Source organism: Onychostruthus taczanowskii, unplaced genomic scaffold, assembly GCF_017590055.1.
Source record: "Onychostruthus taczanowskii isolate IOZ18803 unplaced genomic scaffold, ASM1759005v1 scaffold8, whole genome shotgun sequence".
NCBI lineage: Eukaryota > Metazoa > Chordata > Aves > Passeriformes > Passeridae > Onychostruthus > Onychostruthus taczanowskii.
The window spans coordinates 14,667,811-14,688,856 of record NW_024505892.1 but is presented as its reverse complement, the minus strand read 5'-3'; the positions used below and the strand labels follow the sequence as shown (position 1 = coordinate 14,688,856).

General features: G+C 40.8%; 1 protein-coding gene across 6 annotated transcripts in view; it reads left to right on the top strand.

Annotated features, from left to right (window-relative positions):
* The window catches only part of PHACTR2 (phosphatase and actin regulator 2), a 70,383-nt gene extending 49,337 nt beyond the window's left edge, over positions 1-21,046 (top strand). For 5 of the 6 annotated variants that reach the window (XM_041424046.1, XM_041424045.1, XM_041424041.1 and 2 more), the window contains 8 exons: positions 974-1,523; positions 2,827-3,029; positions 4,917-5,073; positions 7,143-7,198; positions 13,473-13,534; positions 14,517-14,654; positions 16,812-16,888; positions 20,475-21,046. In XM_041424046.1, coding sequence (XP_041279980.1) covers positions 974-1,523; positions 2,827-3,029; positions 4,917-5,073; positions 7,143-7,198; positions 13,473-13,534; positions 14,517-14,654; positions 16,812-16,888; positions 20,475-20,490 — 1,259 coding nt within the window. In that variant the 3' untranslated portion in view covers positions 20,491-21,046. Of the gene's footprint in view, positions 1-973; positions 1,524-2,826; positions 3,030-4,916; positions 5,074-7,142; positions 7,199-13,472; positions 13,535-14,516; positions 14,655-16,811; positions 16,889-20,474 lie in introns of those variants that run through there. The other variant, XR_005954061.1, reaches the window with a different exon arrangement.

Below are 21,046 nucleotides of genomic sequence, written 5' to 3'. Positions count from 1 at the left end.
CTGAACCATTAGATGATTGTCATTTTTATTGCTTTTTAAATGGAAGTCAGAAGTTTGAAGCTCCCATCTCAGGTGATGACACAGCATGACATTGACACAGCAATTGGAAATGTGGCTGGAATGCACATGGAAATGCGGGCTAGCTGAAATCTCTGGTGAAATTCATTATACATATATGCTTCAAAATGCTGAGTGTCACAGGATTAAACAGTCACCTTGTACAGCTCCTGTCAAAACCTTGTTTCACTACATTTTCAAGACTGCCCGAGTTGGTCGCTGGTAAGATGAAAGCCTCCAGTAGATACAGGAGCCTTCAGAGCCTCCTCCCTTCTGAAGGTCATTTGTGCAGAGTGACAGCAGTGGTTCCTGCCTCTCTTTTGTGGACAGACCCAGCTGGACTTAAAAGCACAGCTTGTTTTGCTGCCCCTCTGCTGTTGTCCTTAGGTAGGAGAACACCAATTGCAATAACATTGTGAAAGGTAATTCGCTGATACTCAGTAACAGTCCTCAGATGTTCATTGAAAAGTATATGGAAAATCACAGGGTTTTCACAGTGATCAGACCAAAAATTCATGTAGTAGGAAAGATCAGGCAGTTTTCTCTGCCAGGGAGCTTTTTTAGTTTTTTTAGCTAAGTCACTACACCTATTTTTAGAATAAGTAGTGGACTTCCTAGATGATGTCCAGGCCAGGTGTAACGGGCCAATTCAGAATGCTCAAAACAAACTCCTACCCATTTGTAAGGCTGGTCCTCTCTGCTGTTCTTGGGCAAGTATTCATCATTTCAGCGTCTCCCGCACAAAGGTGAAATTGGAACGGCAACATTTCATTATCTCAAGTATTTACATGAAGTATTGTAGAAGTATCAAGTGTATTTTTATTTTGAAGACCAGCACAAATCAACTCATGCAGAAAATATAGCGCAAAAATCATTGCAAGACTGTAAAATGCCTTTTATTTTCTTTCTGTTTCAGCTGGTTCCTCTCATGCAAAAAAACTACCAGTCTCCAAGTCTTCTTCATCACCATCTCCTTCGTCCACGTCATCTCATCCCAAAGCCTCTAAGGAGACTTCCAGCAAATCTGGCACATCAGGGACTCCAAGGGGCAAGAAAAAACCTGGGAAACAGTCAGCCCCACGAACAGCACCAGACGGGGCTGCTTCTTCCCCCTCAGGTGCGACAGCCGACAGTTTGGAAGCGAAGGCAGAAAAACCCAAGCCTGAGCAAACTTCCATAGTAGTTTTTGAAACGGAGAACGCAGACCAGTCGAGCAAGCTTGTTGTGCCCCCTCCTCCCACCGCTGCCCCTCCTCCACCTCCACTTCCACCTCCTTTTCCTGCTGCAGCTAGTCAGCCTGCTGGCTCCTCAGATGCCCAGGATGTGTCAGACAGCTGTGTGGCAGGGCCACGCAGCCCTGGGTCAGACACAAAGCCTCTTGTCCCAACTGAGCGTGGCACAGAGCAGAGTCTGAGCAGTGCAGCCCTAGGCAGCGCTCCGGATGCCGGAGGAGAAGACGCGGAAAGGTGAGACAGTGCGGCTGTCCTGGGGGAACGGTGGGACCACAGCCAAGGAAGTCGTGCACATTTGTGTGCACCGTAGGCACGTGGGGATCTCTTCTGCTTCTTCTGCTGACTGGGAACAGTTTGTGTGGCAGCCCAGCACAGTTTGTTCCTTCCCGGTACCTTTGAGCCTTTCACCTGCAGTACCTCATGTTTCCCCAGAAGGTCGTTCCTCATGACCTGTGTCTTCATTGTGTGGCTGGCACTGGGGTCAGCAGTTCAGCTCAAAGCTGATGACACTTTTATTTATCTCTCATCAAGGCAAAAAAGAAGTTATGCCAAATTATAAGGGGGTTCTTTTCTGTAGATGTCTTTTTTTCTGTAGATGTCATTAAATATCTCACTGCTAAAGTTCTCGATTCAATAGCTGAATTTACTTGAACATTTGAAAATGAGGGTTTTTTCAGGCTTCAGTTAGTAGGTGTTTGGTTTTTTACTGCCTAATAACTTGTCTAAATCTCGGGTATTGTAAAAACTGGTCAAGACAAAAGTCATAATTACATTTTTAAGGAAAATATTTGGCAGAATAATGAAACTGGCTTATTAATTTGTCTTTTCCGTGCCACAAAAAATCAGCATATTTTATATAAATACAAGAGGGTTTAGTCTAGATGCAGGTAGCCTAGAGACCTTTCTTTAAATTCTTGCTGTTGCCAGCCCTGCATTGTAGTGCTGCATCTCCCCCTGCTCTACCCTTCCTTTACATAAAGATTTTCCCAAGGCAAAGGGCAGTCTGCTGTTGATCTCCATGTTCATCAGTGATGAGCTTGAACATTTTGAGCTCAACTGCAGTGAAACTGTATTTACAATAAGTAGGGTTAGGCTTCCCGAACAGGAAACTTTGCAGTCCCATCTGCTCTCCAACTTGCTCCTCTCACCCCCAGCTTTATGACCTGTTTGCTCTCTCGGTCCCAGCCCACAAGAAATAAAAACCAATTAAGATTTGCCTTAATGCAATCTTTAAACACTCAATCATTCGGGATTGTTTGCATCCTTTTTCCTAACACACATACGTAGAAACATATACATAGCTGCATATGTTAAAAATCTTTAAACACTCAATCATTCGGGATTGTTTGCATCCTTTTTCCTAACACACATACGTAGCTGCATATGTTAAACATGTCTTCTATATGTATGTTTTTTAGAAAGGAATTAGTTTGATTAACAGAACTTTTATTTTCATCCTTGCTTATTCAGTTGCTTCTCATTGGTGTTTTGTTCTGCTTGCATTTATGTGTCACCCTCTCTGCTCATGAATGAACAGCTTGGCTACCAAAGAAGACCAGGAAGGGGAGACTCCAGATGAAGCATTCTCTGAGCTAGTGGAGGAGGCTTCTGACGCTGCTGCCCCTCCTGAGAGTGAAAGCAGCAGAGAGAGCCATGGCAGTGACTCGGACTCGGACGGGCCGATCCTGTACACAGATGATGACGATGATGATGATGATGACGAGAATGCAAGTACTGAAAGTAAGCATCCTGCCCAGGAAGCTGCAGGCTGCCATTCGCAGATTGCATTTTGTGAACATGCCTGACCCATGCTAGTGTGAGGCAGAGAGAGGAATGGCTGCAGGGAATGCTTTTATTTAGAATGATTTAGTATTTTGTCACTACTGAGAAATGAGTGTCCTGCTTGTCCCAGGCAATCATGATCAGAAACCTGCTGGGGCCTGTGCATGGGTGAGAGCAGATCAGTCATTGCATGGAGGAGAGTGGAGGTGGGAGGAACAGGTTCAGAAGGACAGGAGGGTGGGACAAGGTGGAGACCTTAGGGCATCTCAAGCCATTCATTTGGCTTGCCCACGTCATGAGTTGCTTGTGGGAGTTACAGATGTGGTGGATGACAGAGGAGGCCCATCAGTCAGCAGCTTCACTGTCTGAAAGTCACTTGTTCCTCTTTGATCAGGGTGTTTTAAGCACTGGAGCAACCTTAGGAGACAGAGCAGATCACAGTAGATTACATCTAAGTCTTACAGCTTTGAAATTTTATCTGGGGACATGACTCTATCATCACCTTAACTGGGCAGAAGCCCTGCTGTGCTGAAGGAGTTGTCCTGCCCCCATTCTGCCTAATCCCTGCTCCCAGCTGTTCTTTCCTTAGGCTAGAGTTCATGTTTATTTTTGTAGGAGCAGCTATTGTGGAGCTGATTTTCAATAGAATTCGTGGTTCCCTGATCCAGCTCACCCAAAGGCTTCACCTTTGCTTGGGCAAAGAAGACAGCAGCAGGCTGTCAGGAGCATGAAGGAGGGCAGCCCTCCCTCTACCTCCTCCAGGGTGCTTTATGTCAGTATGAAATCACCATCAAACCATGGTTTGAGAGCCTTGCTCACAGCTTTTTTGGAGGAGGTGCTTCACTGTGCTCAACAAAGAAGGTTTGAATGCCAAGGTCCAGTGTACCAAAGTGGTATGAGGCAAAATGAACATGTTTTTTGGTTGTTTTTTTTTCTTAGCCACTAGTGCAGGAGAAGGTGAAGTGCTAGGTAGCTCAAGAGGCTGAAGTCTTCTGCAGTTCTTTGTTGGGTTTCAATGCAGCCCAGAGTGATAGAAACCACAAGTGCACGTGTTCACACAGCAACACAATGTCTTATGAAAAGTGAGCTGGGAACCTGTGCCTTACCAAACTGCCTTACACAGTGAAAATCTGCCAGGCTAAGGCATATGTAGCCCAGCTCGGTCAGAATGTCAAGACACAAAGGAAATACTATAAAGGCTGTGAAGAATGCCCTTCCTTCCACAGCTGGCTGAAGCTAATGCTGGCCAAGCTGCAAAGCCCTTGTCCCTACAGTGTCAGTTTTATGGAGAACAGATTGCTTCAGTGTCTGGGGGTTCCTGCCTAGGTTACTTTACAGGCACTCTGAGCACTTTTTTGAGCTGTATTTTTTGGTTTAGTTTACAAATAACTTAGAGATGGAAAGCACTATAAAAGAACTAAGTGGTAATTGGTTGAAAAAAAAGTTGAAAAAATGAGGGAAATTATGATAGAATGAGACTAAGCCATTTAAGGCTGAAGAAAAAGAGCAGCAGTTGCTAAATATACTAAGTAGATAAATAAGCCAACCTGTAACGTATTAGACTTCAAAGACATTTTAGTGTAGATTTGTTCATTTTTATCCTATCACTTCACAAATGACAAGTGATTTTTGTATCAATTTGGCTCGTAGCTTTTCCCTCCAAACCTTTTAGCTTTTTGTTGTCATGAACTGAGCTAAAATTTTTCTTTTGATGTTAATTAAAATTCCTCTCCTGCATGTGGGAACAAGGTTGCTTTGGGGAGGTATTTAAAAGTTCTTACTGGAGTTTGTCTCTGTAACCTGAGCATGAATGAACTAAATCTACCCTACTCCACCTTTCCTCAGGCTCTTTGGCAAGTAAAATTCGTCGTAGGGATACTCTTGCTATCAAACTTGGCAACAGACCATCTAAGAAAGAGCTGGAAGACAAAAACATCTTGCAGCGTACATCCGAAGAGGAGAGGCAGGAAATCAGACATCAGATTGGAACAAAGCTTGTGAGGTATCAGTCTCAGGGTCAATGTGGTTTCACTGGGTGGAGGTGGAGGAAGAGAATTGAGAACACTGGGTTCATGTTTTAAATGCAGTCCAATGTGCACTGCAGGATCTTTGTGGTACAACTGTCTGGAAAATGGTGGTTTTATTTCTCACAAAACTTTAAACTGTCAATAATAGATTTTTTTTTTTGTCCTACAAGAAACAAAATCTGAGAGCTTTTGGGGTTTTGGGTACTTTGGTTAAAAAAGGAAAGAAGAGGAAGAGGGTAAGAATGAGTCTACAACAATCAATGCCTTGGTTCTGGTTCTTTCTCAGATTTGTTAGCAGAACTTCCACTTGTATACCCATCTCAGACAGAGCATACCTGTGCATGTTGTGCCTTCTGACCCTTCTTCTCTTCCTCTGGCTCTCCAAGTCCTTCATTATCATATGCTGATTCCAGCAAAAGAAGTTGAGCCAGTGAATGTTTAGTGTTTTACTGTACCCAGCAATGAGGCTCATCTTTCTCAAGCTGTTAAACTGCTATGGGATGTATGTTACTTTCTCCTTCTGGACTTGAGAATCTTGCATAAAAAATTCACTTGCCTTTTACAGGTGTTTGTTTTTGGTTTTTTTTAATATTCACATTTATTTTGGCTTTTTTGGTCTCTGAGAATAGACTACAGCATGCCTGTATTTTGCTAGACCTGTACTTGTTTCTGTTTGGCTCAGGAATGTTGTCCAGATTTGGAGAATGTCCTGTGTTTTTGGAGAGTCCCAGATATGGGGTAATCCAGTTGGTACTGCTCCTGCATCAACACCCAGAAGATGAGAGGAGTTGCTCTGTGAACTGGGTGTCTGGCCAAGGCAGCTATTTCATTACTGAACTGTAAGAGTGATACATCTACTAGATGTAGAGCCCAAGGGTCATTTTTATTCTGCTAATAAAGAGGTGTTGTTGTTAGCATCACTTTCCTGAACAAATCCCAGCTCTGGTGATCACATCCTGCTTGTCAGTCCTCCCTTGGGGCTGGAACTGCAGAAGCTGCTTTGTGGGTTCTGCTGGAGAGCTGAAAGGCAATGCACACAGCTCTGCTTTGGTGGCAGGAGACAAGATCTGTGTACATCAGGGCTGTGCTCATACCCAAAATCACATCCAAGCGTGATGCCAGTTTCTTAAAAATTCCTGGCCTGGTGGTCAGCACCTGGCATCATCGAGGTCTGGTGGAAAATCTGTTCCCACAGCTCAGTCAGGTTGAGTCAGGTCCCCACCTGGGACTTCCTACAGCTGGGACTGGTCACCTGTGGTAAACCTGCCAGTCCTCTGGGACAAATCCGTAAGTCCAAGGGTGATTTGAATTGGATGAGTGTCATGAGGCTAAAGACAGTCTGTAGTGAAGTGTGTGAGTGCTGATGAACAGAGAGACGCCTATCTTGAACACACCTGCAAAACAAGTTTTACTGCTGAAATTTTTCTTGCTCTTTTCCTCAAGTGAACAAGTGGACTTGTTTAGTAAATGCAGAGGCAACATCAACCATGTTCCCCCCATTGCAAATCAGAAAATTAATATCTCAGTTTGGGGTTTTTGTAATGGCAGTTGTTATATTTAGGTAACTAAATAAAATTAGGTTTCAGGTAAAGCTCCCATTTGTATTGTACATACACATTAATGAGGAATGATCAGCTTATGGGTTTTGTTGGTTTTGGTTTTTTAAAAAAATTTAGTCAGATTATAAAAGATCAAAAATATCAAAATTAATTCAGAATATCTGATAATAATCTAACAATTGCACATCTGATTATAATGATGGTACTTGCTAACAAAGAAGATACATGGATTTATTAATGAAACTATACCTGTGAGGATTTTAAATTTGCTGGTACAAATTCTGTAATATTATTCAAGTATCAATTATTCGTGTGTTCAAATGGCAACACTACATCTTTTAAAACAAATGGCCACTCTGGTTACATGAGCAGTTATTGTAACTGCCTGGAAATTACTTCCAGAAATTACATTTTTTAAGCTGTATTACAAATCCTCGTGTCATTTAGATCTGGCTTTAAATCAGCCACTTACTTTTTTCTCACAGGAGACTTAGCCAGAGGCCCACAACTGAAGAGCTGGAGCAAAGAAATATCCTGAAGCGTAAGTATTTCATTCGGGTTTCATATAGTATTTGCTTAGAAAGGGAGCATCTGTTGGATTCATATGGAAGCCCATCAATGTTGCTCCAGTATTAGAATCATAACTAGAGAGAAATCATGTTCTAGAAAATAATGTGTCAACTCTTGATTTATACACTAACCTGTAATTGTAGCTTTGAAAATTCCAATTATTGAGTATGCCAAATTTTACTTGTCACAATCTCACTTCTTGAAGCTGGCCCCAAAGACCAGGAATGACTTAAATACCCTTTAGAAATAGTTCTAGGCCAGTTAACCTTGCACCTGATTTTTATGAGGAGGAGAAGAAAGGAATATCAGTTGGAAGTGCAGGTGGGATGGAAGGGCAGAGGTTGGAAGGAGGAGTAGGAAGAGGAAAGGCAAAGTGTTCAGCAGAAAGTCAATAGGTATATGCCAACTACTTCAGCATGCTGACCTTCATATCCACTTCTGACATAAATGTCTTCTGTACTGAAACCTGCATGAGATTCTCACTATCTTCCCATTGATTAAATCCTTCCTCATATCCCTGCTGAAAAAAGTCTGTAATTCAAACAGTCAGGGGTGGAGGAAGTACATTAGATGTTTACCCTTTATACCTATTCTGCCATTTACTTTTGTTGCTCCTGTTCTTTGGCTGGCAAACTCTTCAGAACAAGCATTGTTTTGTCTTCCTTTATGAATCTTTCCATAATAAAGATGTTACCTAAACACACAGTGCAATAGGTGCCGTGCCCAGTTCCACCTAGTCCTGTGTTCATCTTGCAGAGGTGATTAGTACTTGATGGTTAAGTAGAAGAAATAAATGAAGAAAAGACACTTTATAATAATAAATCAAAAATCACACAAATAGCAAACAAAACACCTCTTAAGGCATGAGAACTTCTCACACCTGATCAAAGAGTTGGTATGATGCTGTAATTTCCAGCAATTGTTCAGTAAAGTTGGAGCTCATCTGTGCAACCCTGGTGTCAGCCCTGATGTGTAGCATGCTAATGGGAAGGGAAGAAAAGAAAATGGGATGTTTACTTGACAGCAGCCATGGACTGATGACTCTGTCACTTGCTCAGGCTAGCAAATCAGGGAGAGGGCAATTTTTGGCTTTCAGGCAAACCATCCTGATAATAAAATGCTAATAAAATCTTACTACTATTGTTTGAGCTCTCAAATGCCAAATAGTGCTATGTCTTACTAAAACGGGAAGCTGCAGTTCGTGCTTGCACAGGAGAGGGATCAGGGGCCTCCTCTCCGGCACATAATGTGAATAGACTTTCTAAAACTCTAATTTCCAAACCTATAAATTTCATAGATAAATAAAGATAAAATTGGAAATAAGAACTTTTTTTAATATATGACAAACTTCTCGTGCTGGACTATGTGAGAAAGGTAAATCCAAAACATCTTTGGTGGGCCAGGATATGGCCACTGAGCTGGGAGCACCAGCTGGGCTCCCTTATTGCCCTTTCTCGCTTATCTCAAGGTGACCAACCCAGCAGCGAACCTGTGATGTATTCAATAGCCCCTTTTGCCAGTGTTTATTCCATTCACTGCTTTTGCAGTAAGTAGCTCAAGACTGGAAAGCAGTTAATAGATTTCTTCTCCTGTTTCATCTTGTTTACTTTAAGCTTTTGGCAGCGCACCAGGCTTTGCACTCCATGCCTCCTGCCATCCTCCCCTGCTGCTGCTGGGGGGTGTCTTAAAGAGGCCAGGGAGAGTGAAAAATAAAGGCTTGGAAGCAGAATTGTAAATCACAAAAAAAGTCACAGAGACCTTTGTGAGCACGTGGAGGAACTGCTTTTTGCTCATGACTGAGATATAGAATATTTCAAGTTGAAAGTGATCTATTAAAACCAAAGCAAACCAAAAGCAAGACAGGGTTTCTGATGAGAGTCTGACTCAGAGTCCATTCAGGATGCAAGTTTTCTCTAAGCTGTAAGGCACTTATACTTTACATCAAAATTATTGCCATTCCTTCCTGTGGATCATTTGAAAATGTTTACACATCTTAAATGCCTTTGTTGGTGTAGTGAGCTTTTGTGAGTAAGTTGGGATTTCTTTCATAAAGTTTCCTTCCTCATATTTTTTAAGCTGTGGATGGGCAGAGTTATATTATTGTGTGTATGTAAACTGCAGCTAAGGGGATGTATTGTTTTGAGTAATATTTATCAGACTTCGAGGTTACATTAAGTGGTAAAGGTCCAAATGTTTACTTCAGGATAAAGTTCAGCCCAAATCTTCTAAGAGGTTCAGAAAAAAATCCCTACTTTTTTTCTTTTTTTGTATTTCCAGTTAGTGAGCAAGTTTGTTTTGCAAGAAGCTTTGTTTTGATAGTATTTCCAGATAAACCAGTTACTGAAAATCCTGTTTCCAAGTACGATGGCAAGACATTGCAGGCGGATTTGTTTAAAAACTGTTTGGATAAAACTATCCAGACTTCTGAGACTTCCCACACTAAAACAAAGTTACGACAACTTAAGAGTCCACTTGAAGGAATACATAAAGCCCTGTGTTTTTTATAAAGGCAGGCTTCTTGCACATTGGCTTTGAACCAACAGTATTTATAGTATAGCATTATGGCAAAAAAACTTTTTAGTCTTCCAAGAATTTCAGATTAAGATAACTGTATTTTTTTCCTGTATTTGTAAGGGACGGTGAATTTCTTGTACAGTGCACCTGCATGCCTGCCAGAAATGGCTTTGTAGAAAATGGGGTTTAGCTTTCAATGCTTGTTAAAGAATATTAATGGTTATCTTTGCTTGTAAAACCAGGAAAGAGAAACCACTCTGTGCATTTCAGAGCACTGCAAGGAGCAAGTGCTTTGTTTGTCTTTTCTTTCTCTTTTCTTAGCAAGCCCACAGAGAACTCTAAACATAGCTAATCCCATAGGGACACAATGGAAAGTTTGGTTTTATGCTCCAGGGGTATTTTTTGGTCAAGAATTGAGCAGTCCTCAGGCAGGAAAATTTGTCTCTTTTCTTCTCCCCTTGTGCTACTAAACAAATGTCCGACAGAACAGAAGGTGACCAGATGTAATGTGGTAAAAGTTGCAGGAGCAATAATGTATAGATGACAAGGAAGCTGCTTGTTTGGCTTTGACTGGTGGATTATTTAACTTGACGGCCACAATAACTGATGCTAAATAAAATTGTTTCAATTAGGAGTCAAATCCCAGTTTGACCTCCTAGGAATTGCAGGCAGGGAAGGAGGGAAGCCGTAGTTTTGCTGGGATCTAATCAGAGACTTCTGCAAGCAAAGGGCACTCGCTGGGCTGGTTCTTTGCCAGTAGGGCAGCAGCAGGACATCTGAGGAGGGGACTTGCAGCTGAGAACGCTGTGTTTATGTTTTCTCTCTCCACATCATACAGATTAGATCTGCTTTTAAGGTGGAAAGCAGTGATAAGTGTTTTCCTGTGCATTAATGTGTTCCTGTTTGGCCAAGTGAGTCACTTCATACCTGCAGCCAAATCTTGGCTCTCTGGCTGGAATTTTCCACAACACCTACAGGAACCAGGAGCACCAGACCCATTATTTTTAGCAGCACACATCTTCTTAGCTCCCTACAGCAACTTTCAAAACTTTTACCTTAAAAGACCAAAAGCACACTGTAGTTTTTACTGTTTGTAGGAATTTGTATCCAGGCAGCATTTCTGTAGCACCAGGCTTAAAGCAAGACTCTGCCCAGCAGGCTGGAGGTGGGAAATTGGTGCTTTAGGTACAAGTCAGTGCCAGACTTATACCTAAAGGGGCCCACGGGCCAAACAGCAGATTCAGTATATTACTAGCAGCCACAAAATTTCAGTCCATTTCCTTTAGCTCTTGAGTTTTATTCCTAGAAGTAAACCAACTTGAATGTACAAAATCCTGTCCCTGACCTTTCATGCAGAAGACTGTCTGTTCCCCATGGGTTTGATCCTCTCCTGCTTTTCCCAGGATATAAAGAAGCTCCTGGTTCCTCCTGTTGGAAATATCCTCCAGAAGATGGCCTGCTCCAAGGGGTACCTAGACCCTCTGCCCGGTCACTAAGATACTTGCTCTTTTTGTGGGGTTTTTCCCTTGTCTAGCCATCCCACTGTGCAGTCATCTGCTCCCCACAGGGATCTGGCTTCACAGCTTGGGAGAGGCAGTTAGCCTTCCACCTTCCTAAATGTCTAGAGAAAGATTTTTAAGGCATTTTATCCTCCCCCAAAATACAGTGAAACACTATTTAAGGTGCCATGCTGTTGGTAGTTCTTCATTAAGATATACATTAAGCAGCATGAGCCCCTGTTTCTTACATGAAGCATCTTATTGCTGCTTCTTAGAAGACACTGTGGTTTAGATAGCAAAGAAAGGCCAAGATATAAATAATGCACAACATACTTCACAAGCTAAAGTAAGGAAAGGGCAGTACAGTGATGTGTACATTCAGTTGTCTTTTTTCCTTCTATGTCTGCTACTGGAGATTGTCTGAGGTAGGACTTAAGCAATTCCATTCATGAGGGGACAAAATTTTTTATGTCACATGATTCCCAAGTGAATGGAACCCCAAAGTAATAGTTTGTGTTTAATTACCTCAGCTACTGTGTCTATTCATTGCAAAGACAGGATGTTTAAACAAAAGCCTACAGATGATTTATCTGTCCCAAAACAGCTAAAGACCTTTTGACTTTTTTCGGTGAGGATATTATGAGATTAGTTTTCCTTTAAAGTTATAAGTCCTTAAATATACCCAACTTATTTATTGATAGATACATTAATTTAAAAAATTAAAATGTAGATTAATCTATAACAGTTACAGTTATTCTTCAGTTTGAGTCCATTTACAGTTCCTCTATAGAAACAGGCTATCAATTTCTTTTCAATTTAAGAGAAAAGCAATTAATAAACCATAAATTAGATCCATATTTCAGTATCTCAGTAACACCACCAGCAACCTGAAATCCAACCTAATCCTGCCAGCAAGCCTGTGCGATTGCACCTTGCTCTTGGAAACCTGATGTTGGTGTTGGAGTCTTCTCACAGAGAAGACCTTGGGCAAGCACTGCCTTTTTCCCACTTTTTCCCTTCTTACTTTTTTATTTTTATAATTTGTCCTCTCCTCCTTTCCCTGATATTCTTCTTATATAAAAGCATTTGAGAAGCAAAAGATATCTGTCAGTACCATGAGGTGTCCTGTCGTAGCATTTTCTCCAGTGTGAAAGTCATTACACAGAAATTCTCCTCAGGCCAGGTCACCTCTACTAACACAGCAGGCTGGCCACAGGAAACAGAGCAAATACAACTATACCAGGATTTAAAACTCCCTTTTCATCTATACAAGTTGGCTGTATCCAGAACAAATTAATTTCTTTAAATTTATAGTTAGCCTTGAACTGTAATGCAGAGTCTGTAATCCCCAGCCATGAATAAAACAGGATCAGAATTTTATGTATTTCTCCATGTGGGATATTTCAGCCACAAAACTTTGTATATAACCATCAGAATTGGACTGAAAGGGCAAATACTGTCCTTCAAACCATACATCAATTAAAAATATGCTGAGCCCACATGAACGTGTCTTTCTAAGTGTGCTTTTCACTGGCAGTCAAGAAATCAAGTTTGGTGAGAATAGAAATTTGTTAAAAGGAAATTGTTTCATTCATATGCCCATATAAATTCTAAAAATGGACATAATTTTCTGCTGTACTGGTTCACTTGGTCCAGCCAGTGGCCCTTAACCAAGAGGGCTTGAGTGTTGGATCATATCCTTCCGTTATAAAACCAGAAAAAAAATTATATAATAACTGATTTGCTGGCAAATGACCATGAAACAAATGTCATTGTTTCATGTCCTGTAGCAGCAGAAGAAACTTGGGTAATTCAAATACTCAGAGTAAAATTTTCACTTGGCATTTATAAATTAGCCTCTTACTCTAAAATCAATGTTGGAAGTAAAAGCAACAGTGATTGTAATGCTAAAATAAGTAATTGAAACATCAAGCAACTCTTTCAGGGTACTTGCTTGCTGGTACAAGAAAGGAAATGACAGGCACCTTCTCTTTGCTGTGCTCGTGACCCACAGTTGACTTGAGATGTCTACAGAATCAGGGGAAATGCGGATAGGGAAAAGAATGAGAGCAGACAAAAGCCAAAAAGCAGACAACACATGCGGCATCTTCCAGAAATATGAGGAAACATGAGCCAGGACTTGGGAGTTCTGAAGCTTTCAACCAAGAGAAATACAGTATGTGCAGTTATAATACTTAAATATTCACTCCTTTTTATCTCTTCTAAAAACAGAGAAGAATGAAGAAGAGGAACAGGAAGCCAAAAGAGAAATAAAACGTAGACTCAGTAGAAAGGTGATGATGTGCTTTTTTGTATTGTGTATTTTTGTACATAGAATTATGTTTCATAAGAATCTAAAAATCAGTGTATAGACATTGCTGCAAATGTCCTTCAGTCATTTTCCCAGATTAGAAATCTGCTTAAAAAGCAGTACAAGCCAAGGAGACCCCATCCTGTCCAGTTCCCCACACCTGGAGAAGCATACTCAGTCTGGCCATATCGCTGTTTCTAAGCAGGGGACACAAGTGACAGTTTTCCTCTGTAGCATGACCACCCCTGTCATAGATGATCAAGAGCAGCCACACGTGTAGATCCACTCTTCCCTAGAGCAGTGGAGAAGGCAGCAAAACAATGTGACCTCTAAGATACCCTTTCAGTGCTTTTCTAACCACATCAGCGGTCTTAGCTTCTGTGGGTGGGATCATGCTCATTGTCCCTGGAAATGGAGCAGTTACAGATACAGTTCTGGGAGAGGATGGGAGGAGTTTTCATGAGTATCCCTGGTCTGCCTGTCTCTGCAAAAATACAGTTTCCTTAATATGATCATCCTTAGTTAATTAAAGTGAATATTGTTTGAGGTGACTGAAACAATTTGGCATTATAATGACCCCAAATATGGTCCAAACCAGTTTTTTTTTAGGCAGATACTTCCAAATGTCATGTATTTTTGGTATTACAGTTTTAACACGGTATAACCATTAATGCAGATGGCCTAGTGGGGTAGTGCCAGTTGCAAAGTCACAATTAACATTCCAGGGATAACTGTCATGATTCTCTGTGACCTGCTCGACAAAGACTATTTTTATAATTGAAGAAATCAGGTTAGGCTGCCTCCCCATTCCTGCGCAGCACTCCCAGGATGGTGCCTTTTTTTAGACACCTGAAAGTGACCCTATTTAGAAATACCATTAAAGTCCTCTTGAGGTTACATCATACCCTCCTCTTTTATTTTATTTCATCTTATTAAGCATACTATTTTCTGCCTCCCGCTTACAGCTCAGTCTGAGGCCTACAGTGGCTGAACTTCAAGCGAGAAGAATCCTTCGATTTAACGAGTACGTGGAGGTCACGGAATCTCCGGATTACGACCGTCGTGCTGACAAGCCTTGGGCCAGGTTAACTCCTGCAGACAAGGCAAGGCACAAATGTAGACTATAAGAAAATGCTTTCATCTGTCACTTTTGGGGAGCTTTCCTCTCTTTTACATTCTCTTGATTCATCACAAATGACATCTGCTGGTGACAGCAAGATTGTCATGGTGCTACTGTGCATCTACTGCCTGCAGCTAAGAAAACGCACTCAGGTGCCTATTATGAGCCTATTTTCCACCTCCATTATGACAGTTTGGGCCACAGTTTCTAAATTTTTTTTTCTAATTTTTAAATCCTTGCTAAGACAGATAAAAGTTTACCAAAGGTGGCCCTGATCTGTGGGAATTCAGGCAGGAGTTTGCAGGCAGAAGTCTTCGTCACTGCTACCAGGAGTTGCTTTTACCACTCATCAGAGTGAAAAAAAGGTAGAAGCTGCTCCATCCTCAAGGTTATTGGCCATAACCACCAGTGCAGGAACTGACCACGTGCATGCAGCACAGCTTCTTGGGAAGTTTGCCCCTAACATCCTACAGTTAATAAAGCTCTGCTGCCTGATTACAAAAGATGAGACAAATGATCCTGTGATTCTCATTTTTAAAAAATATTAGTCAAAGATTACCATAAGGTACTCTTCCATTTCCCTCCTATACTACTTAATGAAAGGAGAGCTGTAAGATTCAAGTAGCCCAAAGTGCTGGCTCTTAAAGCACTGGGTCTGAACCAAGACCTATAGACTTTATGGAACTCCCATGAGATGTGCTTAACATGAAAAGTGGTGTGTGCAAGAACCCACTCTATTTTGGCTAAAGGTAGTGAAGCTACTGATTGTATTTCAGCTTGTATTTTAATATTAATATTTTAAAAATGACAGCTCATCTGACAGGTGTATCAGGTCAAGGTGAAGTAGTTAAAAATATAGTCAGAAGTGTTTGTAGATGTTGGTTATGGGAGATGCTGAGCACTGTCTAGTCCTCCCAAAGTCTGTGGGAGGTTAGAGGACCCAGCACCTCCGCTTTGACAGAGGTCCAAGGTAAACTGCACTAGAAGAAAACAATGGAGTTTCCTACCTACTTCAGGGTAGCAGTTTTTAGTCTCAATTCATTTTGTAATTACAGGTGCCCAAGGCTGATCCTGTCAGCCCCAACTTTGTTGGCCTTAGCAGAAAAGCAGGTTTGGGGTTGTGTGGAAACTCCCTTGTCTTTTTTTTTTTTTTCCCAAAGAAATCATTCTTCTAATTCCAGTAGGAGCACTCCCTTGTCCTACAGCTGTATTACAGCTGTATTACAGAGCTGGAGCTCTGCTGTCTTTGTTGCTGATTTGGTGCTCAGAAATCACTGTTTCTACAGCAGCCTCTTGTAAGCATGCTGTTGTGGCTAAACACGACCACCCCTGCTTAAAGCAAAGTTTATCATTTAAAAGACTGCAGCCTGCTGATGCTATAATTTTATCATGCTTCTTGTCTGTTCTGCACTGAAAGGCATGCACACTAGATGACATTTCTTTAGGGATTAATGAAATTATACTGTCTTTATTTAAAGTGGTGAAAGAAAAGAATGAGTAAGAATAAACTCATTTCCTTTAACAGTGAAGGTAGGAAGGTGTGTGGCATAGAAACAAAACCTCTTGTAGTACACATTTGAATATTTCAGAAACTGTATTTATTACTTGATGAAGTAAATTGCTTATCATTCTCTTAATGTAAGCAACATGGCATTTACAAACTGTACTGAATTTCTTCTGTGCTTTGTTATCTGCCACCTAAAAATCCAAGCCTGAAATGTCCAAATGATTCATGGCACTTTACATAATACTAATCAAACCAAGTGACTAATTCCACTTAAAAAAAATGCTGTACATCTTGCATTCCTGAAGTCCTGTCTCCAGAGGGGACATACAAGGACCCTGCTGTGCACACAGTGCCTGTGCTGGCAGAGTGACTCACCAGCTCCTTAGGACTGTGCCTGGAGATAGAATCCCCTCCTGTCTGCCTACTCAGCAAGTGATTGTCAGGGTATTCCAACCCCTTGCCCATTTTTGACAGTAGAAGTGCTCTGTCTCAGTGTGGGCTTTGTTCCCCCATTGCAGATTGAAATGGGAACTCTAAAACACCTGCAGTAGTAGGGCCACGTTTCTTTCAGACTCTTTATTTTCCTAAAAATTCATATTTCTTACGGTTGCATATATCATTATTGTTTATTAGGCAGCAATACGGAAAGAACTGAATGAATTCAAAAGCACAGAAATGGAAGTACACGAGGAAAGTCGGCAATTTACCAGGTGAGTGAATCCCTCCTCTTGTGTAAGTGTGAGAGAAATGAGTATGACAGCAAGCCTCTGCTTTTCTGCAAGTTCTCTGCCATTGTGTCATGATTTGTGTGGATTCCTATCGTGAGTCCCCTTGAATCCCACCACTGATTCTGTTGGAATTCCCAGTATTGCTGATGCCATCTCTAGCTGTTACAGCAGTGCAGGTGACTGGTCACTATGTAGAAAAAGATTGTTTGGGGAATCTAAAAAATGCAAGAACCCTTGCAAGAACCCTTCAGTTCTTACAGATGAAGTTAGCAATCTTCAAGCACACAAAATAAAAGGGGTTTCCTCCTCTGGCAGCACTCCCTTGCTCATTAAAGTATACATTTGTGTAGATGTGTTTCCTAAGTGAAAATTAGATGATGTTTTGAACTTCAGAAAAGCTCACCAGTGTCTTGGTGAGCTTTCTAAGGGTCACTAAGGCTCCTGGCAGCACTTTCTGGGGAACACGATAGATTGCCTTGTTGCCACTTCTAATGTGTTAATGTGGATTTGTTTTGTTCTCTGCTTTGGATATCACCAAGATGTTGTCTGAAGCATTGTTATTTTAAGGAGCTCTGAAGTGTCCACAGTATTTTAGCAGGCTTTCAAATTGGGCAGAATTATTCCTAGGGGGAGGGACACACTTTCTGAAATCTAGATGGCATGTGTTCATTTTTCTTGGAAGTTACAAAGGCTGAAATTTGCCACCAGCTATCAAAACTTGATGTTAGGGTTGGCCAACATAGTATTAATGTCTTTGCTTCCGCAGAAAATTAAGTCAAACAAAACCAGTTGTCTAAGACTGAGTCCCTTCTGTTTCCTCCTACTGTTTCAACCAAACCAGGATCTGAGCTAGTGAGTGTGAATCACCTAATTAAAGAATGCGTCACAAGGAAAATTCATTATGGGTGTTTCATGTATCTGCTACTTCACTGTTTGATTTCACAACTTCAGTGATTTCTTTCTCACCAAAACATGGAGTTTTAAAAATAATAACTTATCACTTCTGTGTAGATACAACATAAAACAAATTAATTTTTAAAAATTCAAACCAGTTTCACAGACAGCAAACCTAAGCCAGAAGGTGAACCAGGATGCAGGGTTTTAATGTAGTGTTGCATTCTGACACTAGAAAATGTATTTTTCAAACATGGAGATGTATTTTTTCATTTGGCTTCTGATGTCATTTTCTCTTCAGGTAGCAGATACTATATCTTTTCAGAATGTATAAAAATACTAATTTTTAAAAAAGAGCATCCCAAGGGAGAGAATAAAAATAGCAGGTATGGAAACCAACCCCCTGCTTACATTGTTGTGTTTCTTGAGTTGCTTTGCAGTATTGAATCCTAAGTACAGATTCATACAGGCATGATTCACACAAAAAGAATTGGATATTTTTTCATGAGCTTTGAGAACAGTTGAGGCTGATTACAACTGGATTCTTGAAAGCTGAACCAGGAATCTTGTGGAGTGACAAACCAGTAAAAAAGTGAATTATTTTCTTCAAGGAGGGCCTTTAAAAATGGAGTAAAAAATAGGAACAGCTAAACTGTGATAAATACAGGCAATGATTCCATAGGGTGCTGAAAGAATTATAACCTGCGGGAAATCAGGTTTTTTCTGTTCCTTATCCATGCTCTTTTGTTTCACTGGTCATGTTGTGGAGTTACTGCACAGAAGTCAAAAGAGTAACACTAGAAAAAGATAATTAAGAGCAGAATAACATGCAGATGTTTTAAGTCAATTACAATTTTGAAAATAAAAAGAGATCCCATTTTCCCTGGGACATCTCATTAAAAATTATGTTTTCTGCTACGTAATATTGGATTGATACAACAAAAGTGATTTAAGAAAACCATAGACAGAAGTCTCTAGCCAGAGAATTAATTTCTCATACTTTAATTATTTTCAAGATCACTGAGATAATGCAAACCAAAAGGCACTTGCATTGGCACCTGATTAGCAAAGACTATTCTGTGATAGACTGAGACAACAAGGAGGGTGCTTACTAAACAAAAATAACTTATAGTATATGGTTTCTTATACTATTGCAAATTAAATATAGATGATTTAATATTATAATCAGTACTTACAATATATTTGAAATGTTAAAAATTTATATCAATCTTAGAAAAGAAAGAACAATGGGTTTCATTGTTCATCATTTACTCTAATGACTGTCAATAGACTGGTTTTCTAGTCGTAGTAATTTAGACTGATTCTTTCTGTTATTTCATAGCAAAATCCAAGAAAATTAGTTTCTAAAAATAGAGAAGTCAATACAAGTTTGGGAGGGGCATATTAGCAGGTGTTCGTTAAGTGTTTCTAATGAAAATGCTATATATGGTCCAGTATATTGTTTTTCCACAAAATACAAAACCCCTGTGTCTTTTTAGCAATCCTCTGAACCCTCATTTAGCAGATCAGCTGCTTAGTTGTGAATGTCAGGCTTTGTGCACACCTCCTTCATTTGAGAAATGCATCCCTGTATTGTATTGAATCAACTTACAGGGATAATGTGTGGAACTATCGAGAGAAAATGTGTCAAACAAAAACTTAGGTAAATCTATTGTGTAGATGTATCATTATCTATGTCTTTTTCAAGCTGCTGCACCTTTTACTACTTCATGTACAGATAAATTTTTTAAGCCATTTAAACAGAGATATATGTCTATACACTGAGAACCTGATACTGGTGCCCTCCTTACCCTTTTGCTTGGATTCATTACATTTAACATGATTTAGAATTTCAATTGCTGTAGGTTCCTAACTTATTATAGAAAGGGTTGGTGACACCTTTTGGAGCAACCCATTTCTCTAGCCATCATACAGGCAATCTGGAGTGATGTGCATGCCCTACCTAAAAGCCTAAAAAAGTGAGGTATATTTGGGTCTTCATGTACCTCAGTTCACTGCTGTTAATAAGAAGAAAGCATCTGAAATGCTATAAAATTTGCTGCTTAGGTAAAAGAAAATACAAAATTTTTGTTAGCCTCATTTTACACAAGGATTTAAATCCCAGAATTTTAATATTTATGGTTTAGCAAAGCTTTTCTAATAATACTTACTGACAGCATCTGCAAGTAATGGATGCAATTGTAGCTAAATCTGTATTGGCAAACAGACTGGAGACTCTTCTCTGGCCCTGAGGCCAGCAAGCTTGGCACAGCTTGAATCCATGCAGTTAACCTGTCCCTCTCACCTCAAAACAGGGTGATGTCCCCCCATTCCCAGCCTGCCTGCTGTCCTGTGCTAACCCCAACCATGCCCAGGCAGTACCTGAAAGCACTGGCTGACCCAAGCAAAACTCTGCCAGGGATCACATTGGCAGGTTAATGGCACGGACAGACAGCGACACACCAGGGCTTGAGCCACACCAAATCTCTGTTTGGTTTTCTATTTAGAGAGAGATGGACAGCAGGAAATAACAGGTCTGACTCTAAACCAACACAGATCAGGAAAATCAGGAATAATTGGCCCACAAAAGGAAACAGCTGTGAGAACAGGATGAGGATCAGTGTCATTGTCAGTTGAAATAACACAATTCTAAGATTTTAATTTGTCTTTTCAGGTTTCATCGTCCATAACTGTTTGACTACATCCCATATTTCAAGTAACAATTTTCTTTGGGGAAATCATTGCGTCCTGAAGACCTGAAATTGCACTGGAACTTGACTGAGTATGAGTGTGTGCTAGAGCTTACCCTGAGGCTAATGAAGAAAGTGGCCCTTGTCTTTGTCAATGGACAAATGATTAGTCTAGGAGGAGAACCCACAGGAAGTGTTTGTCTATGTCCAGACAAACCACGGTTCTGTGGCCAGCCCACATGGACAAGCCAGTGGACTTCTTTGTCAGAGCTCCACGAGTCAGGAAGTGCTGAAGACAATCGCTGGAGAGCCTGCTGCCAGGATCTCATCGGGCTTCACGGGGTTGGGACTGAGGGTAGCAAAGAGGGAGGGGGTGACAAAAGAGCTGAGAGCTGGGGGAAAAGAGACTTTGTCTGTCAGTCCACAGAGCTAAGTGGAATGGATGGGACTGCTCAACAATGCATTTGGCCAGTGGGAAGAATTATTTTTTAAAAGAAAGAGAGTCTAAGCAACTGTGCATGTAGGTTTTTTCAGTGGCTGCAGCCTGTCTTAAAAA